This window comes from Micromesistius poutassou (assembly GCF_964030765.1).
Source record: "Micromesistius poutassou genome assembly, chromosome: 13".
Classification (NCBI taxonomy): Eukaryota; Metazoa; Chordata; class Actinopteri; order Gadiformes; family Gadidae; genus Micromesistius; species Micromesistius poutassou.
In genome coordinates, this window is record NC_140283.1 from 4,474,668 (window position 1) to 4,490,359 (window position 15,692).

A 15,692-nucleotide genomic window follows, 5' to 3' on the forward strand; every position below is an offset into this window, starting at 1 on the left:
ACAGCAAAGACAAACCTCAGGCCAGCTTCGACTGCATTCACCAATATGTCTCAGGGTGAGCACCTCCACTGTTCTTCATAGTGCCTGACGACAGACACACTGTCACACCTATCCACTGTTCTAATGACTGCTCATGAAGCTCATTGCCTCAATGTAAACAACAGAATCACATAAAAGCACATCGCCAGACTATTTTCTAATGTTGGTCAGAAAATGGAGTCCAGCCTGGAGAAATTAAAACGTGTATCCAGATGTGTGTATTTTTACAACAATACCAAAACACTGACATTGCTACAAGAGTCTTTAGAGAATAACAGAGGTTGTTCTTTAATATATTGAGGGGCTATTGAATTGTCCATAATAAGCCATAATAACACATAATAACATACGATTCCTTGAATATTGTGTACACAAGAAAACAACACAACTGTGCTCCCTGGTGTTTTGCGGGTGTGTGTCTGCGGCTGGCCTTAAGCCCTACACCTTCACCACCAGCCATTCATTAAACCTATATCCCATAAAGCATGTATTGTGTGAGCTCTGAGTTTAGGTAAGCTCTCAACGTGTGTCTACCGTCTTGTCCCCGCCCCCTGCCCGGTCTGACCACTTCCTGTCTGTGGCCCACCGACTAACCCACCGTCCGACCCACGCAGGGAGGGCCGTGAGCTGCTGGCCGGGAAGGGCAGTATCCAGGACAAGATCACGGTGTGTGCCACGGACGACTCCTATCAGATGACCCGGGAGCGCATGTCCCAGGTGGAGAAGGACATCTGGAGCCGCTCAGCCATCGAGATCAAGCCAGGCCCCAGTACGTATTACAGTGGATTCATTCATTCATGCATTTATTTGTTCATTCTCGAGGGGTGTTATACGGCATAAGCTGTTAAGTTTTTAGTTTTTTTTTATATGAGGAATGCTCATTCCCAATAAGACGTACGGGAATTTGGAGAGAATGAACAGGAAGTTTTAGCATTCCTGGAAAATGTGCCATTCCACTGTCGCTTGCTATTTTAAGGAAGCGTCATACTGGCAGATGGTTAAGTCATTATCACCAAATAACCGTTATTACAAGTAGGTTTTTTTTTCTTGAATATTTGTGTCCTCAGCTGTTGAGGCACTCGGCCAGCCTGCCTGTCTGAAACGTGAAACTGATTGAGCTTGTCAGCTAGTATGCGCTAACTAGTGTCATGCTGAGAGAGACCAAGTTATTAATGAGACTAACGACTTTGCTAGAATATAGTTTCATGTTTGAACAGTCCAAAAAAAACCCTGATAAAAGTACTCTTTAGATGAACCAGGCTTTGTTGGCAGTTTCAATCTCATTAGAATGACCCTGAATCTGATATGAAACATTGATGATGCAAGAGAGATACTGGTTTGAACAAATGTTAGCTTAATTAAGCCTTCAGCTAAAACTCTTAATCTTTGACTTCTCACTTGTTTCGTTTTTGTGTGATTTCATAAATAATTAGATTATTTTAACTAGTAGTAGAGTATAAGATCAAGAATTTCTTATTGCCCTTCGTTAACTTTGAACCTAAACGTTCATTGATGGTGGATCATGGTAATCATGGTGGATGTTTTTAGTTTTGTAACAACACATATGTACTGTGTACATTCGGCCAGAAACGTGATTAATACTTAATGGTAAACAATACTGCATCATTTGAACACTGCCAAGCATTGTAGTGGTGAGGTAAAACCCAGACTGTACATTCACTATACTCTGTACATTGGACTTCACGGCCCCCACTTAAAGAGCCTCTGGTTTCCTTGTCCTATAGCAACCTCCAAAGCATGGCTTAGTGCTCTGATGAGATTACAGTTGAGACAGCTTTTTTCCTGAGCACCGCCTTGCCGTGCTCGCCGGGGCCTGGCTGAATAGGGAAGAAAGAGCCTCTCTGTGTTGGCTGCTTTGGTTTCCATGCATCTCTGTTTACTCAGCAGCAGGCATACCCCAGAACTGTCCGCCCTTCCTTTCACTGTGACCCACTCTCAGAGACCTTGCGTTGCCCAAACATCCAAAAAGTACAGCCTTTTAGGATTATAGAAGGTGTCTTATTTAACTGTTATCTTCACGGCCATGTGAAATACTCCAGCAAAAGCCCAATGTTTCAGGAAGAGACGACAAAGGACAAAACATATAATCTCATTGACTTTGGGGAAAATAGTTGTTCTTAAATTGGAATCGAGTTCACATGGGGACTCTCGGTAGCTGCTGCTGTTGGAAAAGTTTCCACTCGCTAGACTGAATTAAAGGGATCTGATAGGATAGCCTAATATTTGGGTATGCTCTGGGAGGCTGTGTTCATATTAAAAACGAGTGCCTTGTTTGCATTACTTGCCCCGAGGACTTGATTTGGGGCTGCTTTGTTAACAGACAATTCAAAGTATGTCTATTTAAATTTGGACCAACAGTGATACTATGTATCTTGCACTTCCCTGGTCTCATACACCGTACAGAGTCCCCATTCAGCGAGTGTCTTTGATTATCTCTGATACAGATGCTGCTATCACCAACCCAATCACTGCCCAAACAAACCCCTGTTTATCTTGACACCATCTCATGGAAAGGGAAGCCGCTGAGGCCACAATCAAATCTACTCATACTCTGAACTAATACTGACGCTCATACTGACGCTCATACTGACTCTAATACTGACGCTCATACTGACGCTCATACTGACTCTAATACTGACGCTCATACTGACTCTAATACTGACGCTAATACTGACTGCTTTTTCTTGTTTCGTTTGGCCTCCCAGGTAAATGTGTGAAGGTCCAGAGGAAGCAGGGCAGCGCGGTTTCAGGCGTGGACGGCAGCAACAGGCAGTCCCCGAGCAACAAGAGGAGCGCGGCTCCCAGCTCGGTGGCCCACCGGCCCCTGAGGGAACGCATCGTTCACCTCCTGGCCTTAAAGCCCTACAGGAAACCCGATCTGCTGCTGTGGTTGGAGAGGGAGCGGGCCAGCCCAAAGGACAAAGCAGACCTGACCTCCGTGCTGGAGGAGGTGAGACATCTGGGCCGGGTGCTAACAATGGAGGAACTATGGCGCCGTCCTGGGGGAAGACAGACAGACAGACAGACAGACAGACAGACAGACAGACAAAACGCAGAGAGAGTCATCTAATGTGGGATGTGTGTGGAATATCGTGAACGCTATAAACAGTAGACATAGAAGCAGACATTGATGCACTGTAACACTGTAGTGCAGCTGAAGCCATGATGCTAAAGGTGTGCTTCTGGGATGGAGTTCGCTCCAGGTCTACTATTACCTGGGATCTGGTTAGTTAAGTGGTGCAACGCTTTCTATTGTGAAGACTAAAACCGACCTCTGGTCAACTGTCATTAGGGTTGTTAGGTAATTATCTTCAGAAGGAGAAGATTGAGTTTTGTCAGGAGAGGGAGAGAGGTGTCTTTAGGCTATCCTGTCTGTTAAAGGGATGAACCTAAAAGGGATCCTGGAGACATACATTGTACCATGATGTTACATTTTGGGCCTAGGGAATGCACTGCTCACACACAATAGCCCACTCAAAAATGTGTGTTCTAGTCAGCCTTGGCGTCCTTTTGGCGGATTGTTGACATTCTGGGGCCGCTGATTTCCAGATTGCAAAGCTTAACCCGAAGGACCTGAGCTACACGCTGAAGGAGGAGCTGTACAGGCACGTCCAGCGGGACTGGCCGGGCTTCGTGGAGGAGGAGAAGCAGCTCATCCACAGGCTCCTGGCCAGGTGAACATAACGATGGTTCATATTCTTCCATGTGCATCACGCCAACCATTAAACCCGTAACCATATTTCCCGTATCCGTACTCATTACCTATTTTTCCAGTAAAGTAAATCCTGAGAGATGGTGAAGTTGGAATCCCATAATGAAAAATAGTTTTGGTTTGTACAGGAACTAGAGACGTTGGAAATAGTTATACAGGAAATTGGGATGGATACACATTAACGGCTCACTGAAATGAGTAAGTAGTATTGGCCGATAGCATTAGCAGAAGCCAAAGCCCATGTATTTGAGGGTGAGCTGCATCCCCTTGCATTTATTCTCGCTACCTGTGGCCACACTAACTGGAGGGTTTATGGGTGTTTCGGAAAGAAGCACAATCCTCACTGGTTGAGTGCCCCAGCGTCTCCTCACAGAGCACTGGGGCAGAGGAAAAACCTCTGAGCTGTTAAAAAGTAATTCCGAATGGTTTTGCTCAGAGACTGCTTTAAGGTAGTTGGTACATTGTCTTGACCAGGGTGTCTTGACTCCCCTCCTCTCTGTCTAAGTGAGGATTTGTTCTTCTCCTTGTTTTTTCAGGAAACTCCCACCCCTCCATGGCAGCCAGGTAAAGATCCTGCAGTCCAACCCTTCATTGCACAAAGCGCCTGGGGATTCCCCGTCGCAGCTCAGCCCTGCCAAACACCTCTCCGTGGTAAATATGAGCTCCTATCCACGATAACAATCTTCACTTCCACAACATTGAGCGATATCCCATGGAGTGGAAACACCCATGAGGAGCAATAAAGGCCTGCCTTTATCATAGATTTGATAACTTGAGACCACGCCCGACTGGGAGACGAGTTGTCTCGGTGTCCGACGCATCCAAAGTAAAAGGAACGCTCCTGAAACCCGCCTCTGTTTCCTTTCTTCCAGAAACGCCCTTTGCCTTCTGACTCTCAGGTCCTCTGTCAGACGCCCAAGAAACAAAGACTATTGGACCACGTGTTGCCTTTGCGGTCCCCGTCTAACGGGGAGGTCGGGCCTGGGAAGCCCCGTAGCGCCGCGGCTCCGGGGAACACCAGCGTACAGACCAACACAGAGTTTGAAAGAACCAACAGTCACGTCCTGGGGAGCCCCACCGGGGCCTACCTGAGACCCACCCTCAGCCAACCGTCTGCTGACCCCAAACCACAGCGGGCAGCGCCGGCCCCCCCGGCGCCCAGTCCTCAGCCCCCTCAGGCTAATGTCTCTATTTGCGCGGAGCAGCGGCTCGTCAACGGCCTGCATAGAAAGAAGAAATCCAAAAAGCACAAGGACAAGGACCGAGAGCGCTTGAAACCAAACTGGATGGAGAGCAGCCCAGACCAGAAGCAGAACCGAGAGAACATCAACGGTACGTAGCGATAGGCACAGGTGCTTCGTGATCTCTGTCTCTCTCCAATATCTTTGTCTGCTTTCTTTCTTTTTGTATGAGTTCATTTTTAGTCATCACACAGCTGTGTGTGTGTGTGTGTGTGTGTGCTTGAGTGCTTGAGTGTGTGTGTTTATATGCGTGTGTGTGTGCGTGTTTGTATGCACGTATGTGTGTGGGTGTGTGTGTGTGTGTGTGTGTGGTGTTCAGACACGTATTCTTTCACACACACCGTTCTCCCAGGTCAGCCTGTTAATGTTTGACTGGAACAGCTGGCTCACCTCTGGTCCAATGATTCAGCATGCAGTGCTGGGCTGCACCCCACTGTGCAACTCACCTCGCTATGAAAACACTGTTATCAGGCCCCGAGATAATTCACTCAATCACCATTCAGATGATGGATGCCTTATCACGTTTGCGTTGGCAGCGTGCCTGTCCTCATTTTGCTTCGTGTGTTTCGTTCATCCACAGACCAAGAGGGGGACAGCACATCTGTTACTCACGCCTCTGACGAGGAACTGCCCGACTATTTAATGTGAGTAGAAAACATGAACTTTAGTGGGAAGTGCTTACTGTGGTCCTCCCTAAACATGAGATACCCCCGCTACAATCAAAATACAACTCGACCCCAATGTCGACGCTCCAAACATCTTAATAATAATATGATAATAATATGATCTGCCACTTTCATGTTGTGTTGTTTAGTGTGGCTACAAATTATTTAAATCAAATTAACTTGAACACATGATTAGTTCACATGATTAGTAGAACTGGAAGGCTTTAAAGTGTGCATCACTATACTGCCATCTACTGGACGGATAAGAGTAAAATATGTCTCTTGTTTTTGAGTTTCATTGAGGTACAGAGGTAACAGCATCAGCATGTGCAGGAAAGATACAAATAAAGTCTGAATAAAAAATGTAAGCATACTGTATGTTTCCTTCCTCAGTAAATACAGAGCCATAGCAGCGTTGGAACAGCGGCAACAATATAAGGACGACTTCTGTGCAGAGTACGATGAATACAGATCCCTTCATGAGCGCATCGGCACTGTGACAGAGATGTTTGTTCAGTTGGGCTCCAAGATCAACACTCTCTCTCCGGGCACACAGGAGTACAAGGTACTGTAGACTGTATAGAACTGTTATGAACAGCAGGGTTTTTCAGCAACATATACGAGAGTGACACTTCTTCTGACTCAACTAAATACACAATGGTATCGCTTACTCTATTTGTACTCTTTACAGCTCATGGAAGACCAAATATTACAAAAATATAAAAAGTATAAGAAGGTAAGATTTCTTTTTTTCTATGAATCGTACACAATTTTCATACTTTTTTTATTGAATGAGATATGCTGAGATATCTGACAATTGGCGTTAGCCTGATTTACCCAGATTAAGACGAGTTGAATTCTAAATTCATCATGGTGCACCCAGAATGGGAGTTTGCTTGGTAAGCATTTGCTCTACATTAGCCGGTTCCATTGATTTGCATAGTTACAGTAGCCAAGCTCTTGTTCATGTGAAGGGAATAACGTTACACTTTTAACTTCTTTCCACAAGTTATGTTTGCTTATTCAGAACTAGCACCAGTAACAACACAACAAGATTGAAATTTGTCTGCAAACGCACAGATAGTTCAGCACTATTTTCTGCTCTGTGATTATTAGGCCCACTGTGATGCGCTGCTGCCTGGTACAATTATATTATCAGCTGCTTCTGGCTGGGCCGTCTCCGCGCAGGGTAACCAGTGAGTGGCGCGTCTCAGGCCTAATAAGCGCAGAAAATAAGCACAGAAAATAGTGCTCAATTATCTGTTAAATGACTATCTTGTTACTGGCACCCCGTTTTGAATAAGCAACCGTTCAGAACATATGAGAAATATTTGGAAAGAAAATTTTAAGTGTTTACTCCTCACATGAACAGGAGCTAGGCTTCTGTAACTCTGCAACTCAATGGTAGTGGCTATCAGAAAGCAAATGCTATTGACTCCACATCTGGACTGACAACCATTCATTATGAATTAACGTAAAACAACTCTGAACTGAATCTGGGCCAAGACAGGCAAACGCTAATCCCTTTAAGAACTATCAGTTTAATTGAAGGTGGAGTTAACACTTTTCCTTTGTCTTTTCAGAAGTTTCCCGGTTATCGGGAAGAAAAGAAACGATGTGAGTACCTGCATCAGAAACTTTCTCATATCAAAGGCCTGATTCTGGATTACGACCAAACACAGACTCCCACCTAGCAACTGGCATTTGTCCTGTTGAGTGTAATCCCCTTGGGCCAAATTGCTCCATATGGACCAAAAGACTGTCAGGCCAAGGGTCTGGAAGAACTTGGATGAGGTTCGTGTTACTTCACCAAGTGGTAATTACATCAACAAGAAGTTTGGTGTCAAACATTTTTTATTTTAATTGGACCAAGACCACAAGCTTGTGATCAAACGATTTCCCCTGAGAAAATATTTTTTGAGGTGATCTTTGATGCAGTCGCTGGGTATTTTCAAGCTGTAAAATGGTTAGATTACTGTGAAAGCCAAATGCATTATTATGTTTTCCGGTGCAACATAATTATAAACAATCCTGCTGAATTAATTTGATGCTCGGCCCTTCTCCTATGGAATTAAAGTGATCTTGATTGTACAATCATAAGGGAAATCAAATGCTGCAATTTCTGGTAATATAATTCCAAACAAGAAGGTTATTTGCAGTGTTATTGATGTAGACCATATACCTTAAAAAATATGAATCTGGTTAAAATCCAAACGTGAAAATAATGAAATGCTATTATAATAACAACATAACGAAAGACTTATCATGTCAAAAGCAATCTATTATTTGCCACATGTAAAAGGAATCAACCACTTCAGACGCTAGAGGAAAGTTCCATCTGTGCATAATCTATGCATTTCAAATGCATACATTTATGTCAAGCAATGCAATATCTTCTAACAGGCCATGGTACTTTTCACACCAGTATTGCCGTCCTTCCAAAGCATATTGGACTGCAAGCACTCCTCTGAATAAACCTGTTGGGTTTATAGGCCTGCGCTTGTCAGGACCAAAGTTTATTGGATCGACAACTAGCATACCGGAAATTGCCTTTACACCATGTCATGTAAACAAATCCTTGATGCAGTGCCATGGAAGTATCATTTTGTATACGCTGAAATGGCAGCCCATTGCTGCTGTGGATGAATGGATTTTGTAACAATGTCCAAATGCCTTTTTTTTAAGCGTACAGGGTATTACACGCATGATCATCTCAGTGTTTTGGTTCTTTTTGGTTTTTCTATATTTGTTGTGTATTTGTGTGGGGTAATACAAGTTAGTTCTATAATGTACTTTGGTGAATGTTATATTTTGACATTGCACTACTCAATGTGGTCTTATACCTTCTGAAATGGATTGTTTCATGTGAATTTGTTACATATATGTGTGCTGGTACATTCCGATTATTCAGGTATATTTGCAGGCTGGGTTGGAAATGTCAACGTCGGTTGACAAAATTGGAATCACTAGTTAAACCGCTGTGATTTCATCATAGAATCTGTAATATGCCTGATACACAATTCTGGAACGCTGATACCCCATTGTGCAACTGTTCGTTTTGTGAAGTTTAAATTATTTGTTTGAATGTTATTTTGTTTTGTTTAATGCAAATACGAATCAAGCCAATTGTTTATTTTTTTTGTGCTGCACTTTTTTTGCCACATACTTCTCTTCATAAAGGTCTTACTTGTTTTGTGTTTTAAAACAAATTTGTTTTTTTATGTCATAAATTATATGAAAGAAATACATAAAATGACTTAATGATGTTACTTTCACAACAATGACAATGAAAGCGTAAACATGTTTAGCTTGAAACCACAAAATTACAATATATATATATTTTTACTTTTAAATTCAATAAATAGGATATTTATATTAGTGTGGTATTCGACATTGACAACAATATCTGATACCACCCTCATAAGTATAAATCGCAATAGAAGAACAACACTACAGTTTGAAAAAGGTCCCAAACAATGTTTTTTATTCTTATTTTAAATGTTTTTGGTGCCGAAACCAGAGGCCATAACTAGTATTAACGTCGGCCGTTTTGTAACTATGTACAGTAAATTTAACTAAATCGGTAGCATATAATAGTTGATTTATATGGATTACAATTTTAAAAGATGATACAGATCAAGAGCTGTCTGTTTGAATGGATACTTAGGCAATCTTAATTATTGACAATATGACGGCAGCCAGCCCATAATGAGTTTGTTTTTGCTTCTTTCTACTCTCTAATTGCCTTAACTATTCCGGGTCTTTAGTGTTCAGGGAACACAGAAGCGAACTATGTGCCTGCTAAGGGCCCCCGTGGCCACCGGGGGGCCCCCAAGAGAGTTTGAAATGTCTCACGTGAGCTTGAAATGTCTGTTTTGTGATTTATTATGTCAAGGTCATCATTGAATAAGCATGGCCACTGTGGCCCCCCTGCTGGAAAAAACTTTAAATATTTGCAGTGAACAGACGTGTTGCTCTTGTTGGTCCCAACGTGCCCCTGATGCACCACAAACGGGCTGGTGGAGCAGGTCAAAGGTCAAAGACTAGGCTACACGACGCAACATGACCAACACTTTTGTGCTCAGTGTAGCTCCCGTTTTGGACGTCAACTTTTTAGCATTTCGATGCAAGCACAGTCTGCCAGACTAACGTTGGGCATCCGCTCAGTGTAGATAGAAAAGCAGCAATCTTGTTGTTTTTTTTCAACCAAAAGCTCCTAAAGTGGTTAACAGTTTTACAGTAAATGCTTTATCTGCTGGTTGATTTTCATTTCAATACACCATGTTCAGCCTACTACTTAGAACTGTATCACATACCATTTTGAAGTCCTAATTAATACCAGACCACACCGCTGCATTTTCAGATTAAAAACCATAGGAGGGTAAAAACATGTCAGACTGACGTTGGATAATGGGAGCAACACAGCTTTAAATAATACAATTAGTGATAATGGACGTGTTAGATGAACATTAGATGTGTGAATGATGATGTGCGAATATTATTGACAATAGTCAATAATATTGCCATGCCGAAGTGGTGGTGCTGAGGTGGCCCCAAAATCCAATTCTGCTTCGGACCCAATTGAGGCTTGAGCTGGCACTGGTAGTTTAAGCTCTTGTGGCATGGTTGTGTGTAACTCCATGATGGCTGTGCCCTTACAGCAAATAGTTAATTCAAGATGTTAAAAAACATTTCTTTAATGTTGACTACAAACATGGTTGGGGAATCCTACCATAAGGAGTGGATAAATATAGCATTGATATATATATCAATACATACATTGATACATTGATCTTCCCTTCCTATTTTGTTTCAGTTCAGCTGAAATTTGTTTCCCAATGCTTCCCAAAGTTTTCCCAATTCCGGGTTATTTTAAAATAAAATCCTTAATCCTTTCAATAAGGGAATTGAAGCCAACTAACATTTAAATAGTAATTTTCCATCTAGCAAATGTGCCAACAATCTACATGTAGGTTGCATAGTTGTTATTGTAAGCAGAACAGTGCTTGCCAATTGTCAATATTATAAACAAGTAAACATTATTTACCTTATTATTTTTTTTTTTTAAAGACACCTTCTGTGTTAATATAAATAAAAAATTAAATACCTAAATTGATATGAAAATCCATCATCTCAGTAAGAATGTAAAAATAACAATGTGTGAACAATCACACTTCAGTGATTCCTTAGAGGCCAGTGTTCCTCTATAGGCCACATGCATTCACCTTGGCCCATTCCGTTTCCTGCTACGGCTAGAAACTAACTTTTAGTTAGTTAGTACCTTTAGTACCTTTTCAGTTACACTTCAGATCCCTTTAAGATAGTGTAAAACCAATGATTTGTCCAATGCGCTCTTTGAACTGTTGTTAAAAACAGAATGAACTTTACTCTCTGTTGGAAAAACAGCCAGTGATGAGCCAGTAATCTGGAAATTGTAATTCATTGCACTAAGTATATATCTAATCTAACACACCAGTATCCATGTAAAGCAGTATTTTCTTCGCTGTTATGTTGAATGTTTATTTCTAAATAATACATATGCATTAACAAAAGTAACAAATGAAACTAGCAATCACAAAAAAACTAGTTCAAAGCAATATATTAATAATTTAATTCAAGATGTACATCATACTTATTACAAATCTATTAAGGCTTTCTATTTGAGTAACACAATTTGCATAGATTTTCAGAATCAGGCTTCAGAGCACATAGATTACATCATGATCAGCAATGCAATCAATTACCCTCTTCTCATTCATGTTTTTAATCTGTTCATATGAACGTGTGACAAGGCAATGGGGGCACTAAACAAAATCTGAGGTAGTCAATTCTTTAAATGACCCCATAAATGTGGTACTTCCTCCTGATGGGAAAAAAGTGCAGAGGAACACCATTAAGTTGAAACATTGAACTTTAGTGTGTGTGCCCTAAACTATTTAAAGTTAAAACATCTACATATTGATAAATGCCGAACATTTGGGAGTTATTTATGAATAAATGCAACAAATAGTAGATGGGGTCACCGACACACCGATATTTCATTTATGATACTGAGCAATGAGTAATGAGCAAGTTGATTCCTCTCCAGTGTGTTAAAAATACCAAACATTTCTAGGCTGCATTACAGTGCAGTACACTGCATTAAGTGCTGTAAAGCCACTGCATTAAGTGCTGTAAAGCCTACATAACAAACATCAACATTCACTCACAACCATTGTAAAAAAACTAAATGTTGTGCATCCTATAAATGACATCCTGGCTTAGTTTCAACACTCAAAATGGTATTATCATCCATATCTGCACGTAATCAAAAAGTGTCCTTAGCCATCGTCACGGCTTGATTTTCAAGCTAGGCTTCAGCAGTGTTGCAATCCCTAACAGAGACGACACGAGCCCACAGAACCCAACCACCCCGCCATTTGTTTTGTATATGCCCAAGTGGTTCATCGGAATGAACAGGTCGCAAATATTTTTCAGTGTATCCAAGGCAACGGCAGGATTGTCCCTGAAGCTCTCCTGGAGGAGGAAGAGAAAGGCGTCCAGCTGGGGGACGAGAACCTCGGCCACCTGAGGACTCTGGTTGAGGTGCTGCCGCATTCTCTCCTGCATGTGCTTATCTCTGGCCCTCTGCGCCATCAGCTGGGCGGTGTCGTAGACGTCCCTGGTCAGGTTCAGCACCAGCGTCACAAAGTAGAAGCGCGAGGCGTTTCGGCTCCAGCGCTCAGCGTCGATGCCTCGGACGAGGCCCAGGCTCCGGGCCCAGAGCACGTTGTCACAGAGGAAGTAGAGAGCGCGGTTGATGTTGGCTATGGTCAGGCACAGGTTCAGCACGGGGTCGGCCAGGTGGATGGTTCTCTTTGCCGTCTCGATGGCGCTAACAGTGTTCCCCAGTCGGAGCACTTGGCGGGGAAAAACAACAGCAGACAACATTCACATTTACCTTGGATTTTTGTGATAGCGCAGAACATCTTACAAAGGGACTTTGTTGCACTTTGTTGAAATGTGCCATCTCAGATGATTGTTGTCAGCCACGCCTCGCTGAGTGGAACACTAAACCGTTTAATGCAATCTTAGGTGGTTGATGAGAATGGGCCAGAGACATACTGTCATACTCCCATATCACTCTTGCCAGGAAGTTAAGGCGCATATGGATATTGCACACACAGGTTCGTGTACCAAATCTCTTAAGACTTTTTTTTATTTTTTAAGAAACTACAAGCAGTGACTTGACCTTGGACTTAAAACAACTCTTATCTGTTCCTGGCGCTTGGTTTATGATAAATCCCCAACAAATGGAAGTGTTGTTGTGGTATAAAGACATAGCATTAAATCTGCATTTAAATATTTAACCTCCGCCGTATCGAAGACATAGAGCGCAGACAACACTTCATCCTTACCTCATCCTTCAATTTTCACTTTAATACGTTTATAGTCTTCTTCACAGTCATTACACATGACGTCAGCACTATCAGCACAGAGGGTGGCTTTCACTGATTAAGCACCGTGTTTCACATTAGCAGCCTTGATTATATATCTCAAGCTGAGTTTGTTTTTCAATTAGGCTGTATTTGTGGTACAAAGTCAGCAGCACAGAGACACTATACATTTGTGAAAAACAAATGCCGGATTCTGTCAGTCTTCCCTTTTTGAACCGATTTAGATATAGAAGCCCATACTTCACTGTCATGTATTCAGGTTATCTGTGAGTCAGTAATGTGGACACGTATTTAAAACCAATTCTCGGAATATCCACCAACACACCATGCATGCACTTGTGCGAAGTATTAAAAATGTATGTGTATGGGTTGGTATTCACTAATGTATTGTATTTGTAGTTTCCGTTTTTCTCTTAAAATATTAAAATATTAAATACCTCTCCAGTGCATAGCAGTTTCTGTAATTTGACAATACTGTAAACTAGTACTTCGGTTATTTTCAGCTATTTGATAACTTGCGAAAGATGTGTGAATATTGGCCAATATATTGCTACATTCACATACACTATAAACTTTGAAACACCAGCACAGTAATCCAACACAAAGTGTGTGTAAAGTGAGGCATGGTGTAGTCAGATTGTCTTCAAAAATAACGGTGACACGGTTCTGATATTTAAATTTACATTGACTTTCATTTGGATTAAGAGAAAAAGCCTTTGAAACCTTTTGCAATGGTTATAAGTTGCAACTCCCTCGAGGTTATCTGCAAGCTTATAAACCCTCAGCTCTATCCTTATCGAGCCGGATATTGATGATCAGACCACTGGACATTGTAACATCACAAGCTATAGTGGCTTGTCATAGCCTAAATAAAAAAATAAAAAAGGTTAGATCAAAATATGCAGAGTGTTGTCTACTGATACTTCACAATCTTGGTTTGGGTGAAGACATGAACTTTGCATTGTTTTGGATCCTGCAGAACAGAGATAATAGGCTATGTGCATAATTAAGTTACAGAATAAATCGAGCATTTCAAGTGTAAACTTACATTTTCTGCCACTGCTCATGCTCGATTCCAGACTTTGCAGTTTTGCAAGGAGTTTCTTCCTTTCTGAACTGTTTCGGAGTAAGTATCTCAACAGCGCGCAGGCATATTGGGTCGCCCTGAAAACAAAACAAATCGTGTTTAGCCCGCAATCGCAACCTAACTCATGATTATTTACTAAATAAATGATTGTACAGAATGTAGTACCTGAAAATCCGATCACGTCCTTGACTTTGATTCGAGATTTTCACAAACGTGTCCATTGGATCAGATGTGAACAATTTGTTCTAGATCAGCTATCCAGTTAGCTTTAATAACTTAACGCAACACTGCCTTTAATTATTATCAAATGTTAAATGACACTATCGAGCAATAACGCCGCTAAACGCCAAATGGTTGTAGCGTTTTTTGGGTGTCGGAATGAGTTATAGACAACAGGTAGGCCTACGATAACCCACTAAACCCATAAGTAGATAGTAACCACACTCTGCTATGCTGCTCTGTATGTTTCTGTCCGGACGGTTTTGCAAGCGGACCAAATTAACAGGATGTGTTACCTACAAAAAGAAAGAAGGAAATATTCTGACTTGTCTACTAATGAGTAATGAGTCATGACTATATAAGACTTTGATGTTTTATAATAATAATAATAATAATAATAATAATAACGGGAATTATTATTTAAAAAATGTTTGTTAGTTTTTTTGTTATTAATTATATTGATGATTCAGAATACATAAAAAAATAAATAGAAGGAGTCTCTGTATGTATGGCATCAATGAATACATTGATACATTGATCAATGAATACATTGATACAATTCGAATACAGGGCAGAATGGACTTGATTGGATGAATCAAGGATCAATTGGTGGGTAGGCAGCCCAGAGGTCACAGTAGCAGACTAACAGCCTGCAGACACACCAACCAGACCAAATAGGTTGCTGGTTCCTTTGCCAGTCCTTTGCCAGAACACACAAAAGGATGGAAAAATGATACCTGGCATTGCTGTCTGGCAACTTTGTACAAACCACCTTTTTTAGTTTTGTGCAAATTTTCTAAATGCTCTTTGAAGAATTATGCAAATAAGACATGTGTTTTAACCTATACCGAACACAACCAAAACCCACTGCCAATGGATTGATCTCTCCACAACATAAACTTTATGTTGCATACATTCTCCAAGATTTTTCTGTTCGTCATAGCAACAGCAGCATGCCCCGAGAGACTTTCTGTGCGGCGTACAGGTCTGCCTCAGATCTCTGCGTGTCTGAGCCTGGACCAGATGAGAGGAGGGGCGGGCGGTGGGTGAATTTGGAGAAGGGCTGTAGGGCTGGAATACAGCCAGCGCTACTGGTATTTTCTATTCTTGATTGGGTGGGCAAGACGCATGTTTGGTGCCCGACCTGCCCCTAGTTCCAGCAGCCCGCACTGCACTTGTTATATAATTATTTATTTATTTTAGCATTTATTTTACTTGAGTCAGGGTGCCTTTGAAATGCCGTAGCATTTTGCCTTATATGTATGTTCATCA

At 41.6% G+C, this 15,692-nt stretch overlaps 2 protein-coding genes across 2 annotated transcripts in view; one reads left to right on the forward strand and one right to left on the reverse strand.

Moving 5' to 3' along the window:
• The window catches only part of LOC311357448 (RNA polymerase II elongation factor ELL2), a gene marked incomplete at its 5' end in the record, with an annotated part of 20,790 nt that extends 11,886 nt beyond the window's left edge, over positions 1-8,904 (forward strand). The window contains 10 exons of the mRNA XM_084477404.1: positions 1-55; positions 654-808; positions 2,766-3,010; positions 3,610-3,734; positions 4,309-4,423; positions 4,645-5,104; positions 5,594-5,657; positions 6,072-6,243; positions 6,370-6,414; positions 7,262-8,904. The exon at positions 1-55 is cut by the window's left edge and continues 73 nt beyond it. Coding sequence (XP_084333530.1) covers positions 1-55; positions 654-808; positions 2,766-3,010; positions 3,610-3,734; positions 4,309-4,423; positions 4,645-5,104; positions 5,594-5,657; positions 6,072-6,243; positions 6,370-6,414; positions 7,262-7,372 — 1,547 coding nt within the window. The 3' untranslated portion in view covers positions 7,373-8,904. The remainder of the gene's footprint in view (positions 56-653; positions 809-2,765; positions 3,011-3,609; positions 3,735-4,308; positions 4,424-4,644; positions 5,105-5,593; positions 5,658-6,071; positions 6,244-6,369; positions 6,415-7,261) is intronic.
• A 2,353-nt stretch (positions 8,905-11,257) lies between these two features.
• pex11a (peroxisomal biogenesis factor 11 alpha) lies at positions 11,258-14,644 on the reverse strand. Its single transcript, XM_084477095.1, has 3 exons — positions 14,367-14,644; positions 14,163-14,278; positions 11,258-12,577 (listed from the first exon to the last, which is right to left on the reverse strand). Exons 1-3 carry the CDS (start codon positions 14,420-14,422, stop codon positions 12,009-12,011), a joined length of 741 nt encoding a protein of 246 aa, XP_084333221.1. The 5' UTR covers positions 14,423-14,644; the 3' UTR covers positions 11,258-12,008.
• Positions 14,645-15,692: the final 1,048 nt, after the last annotated feature.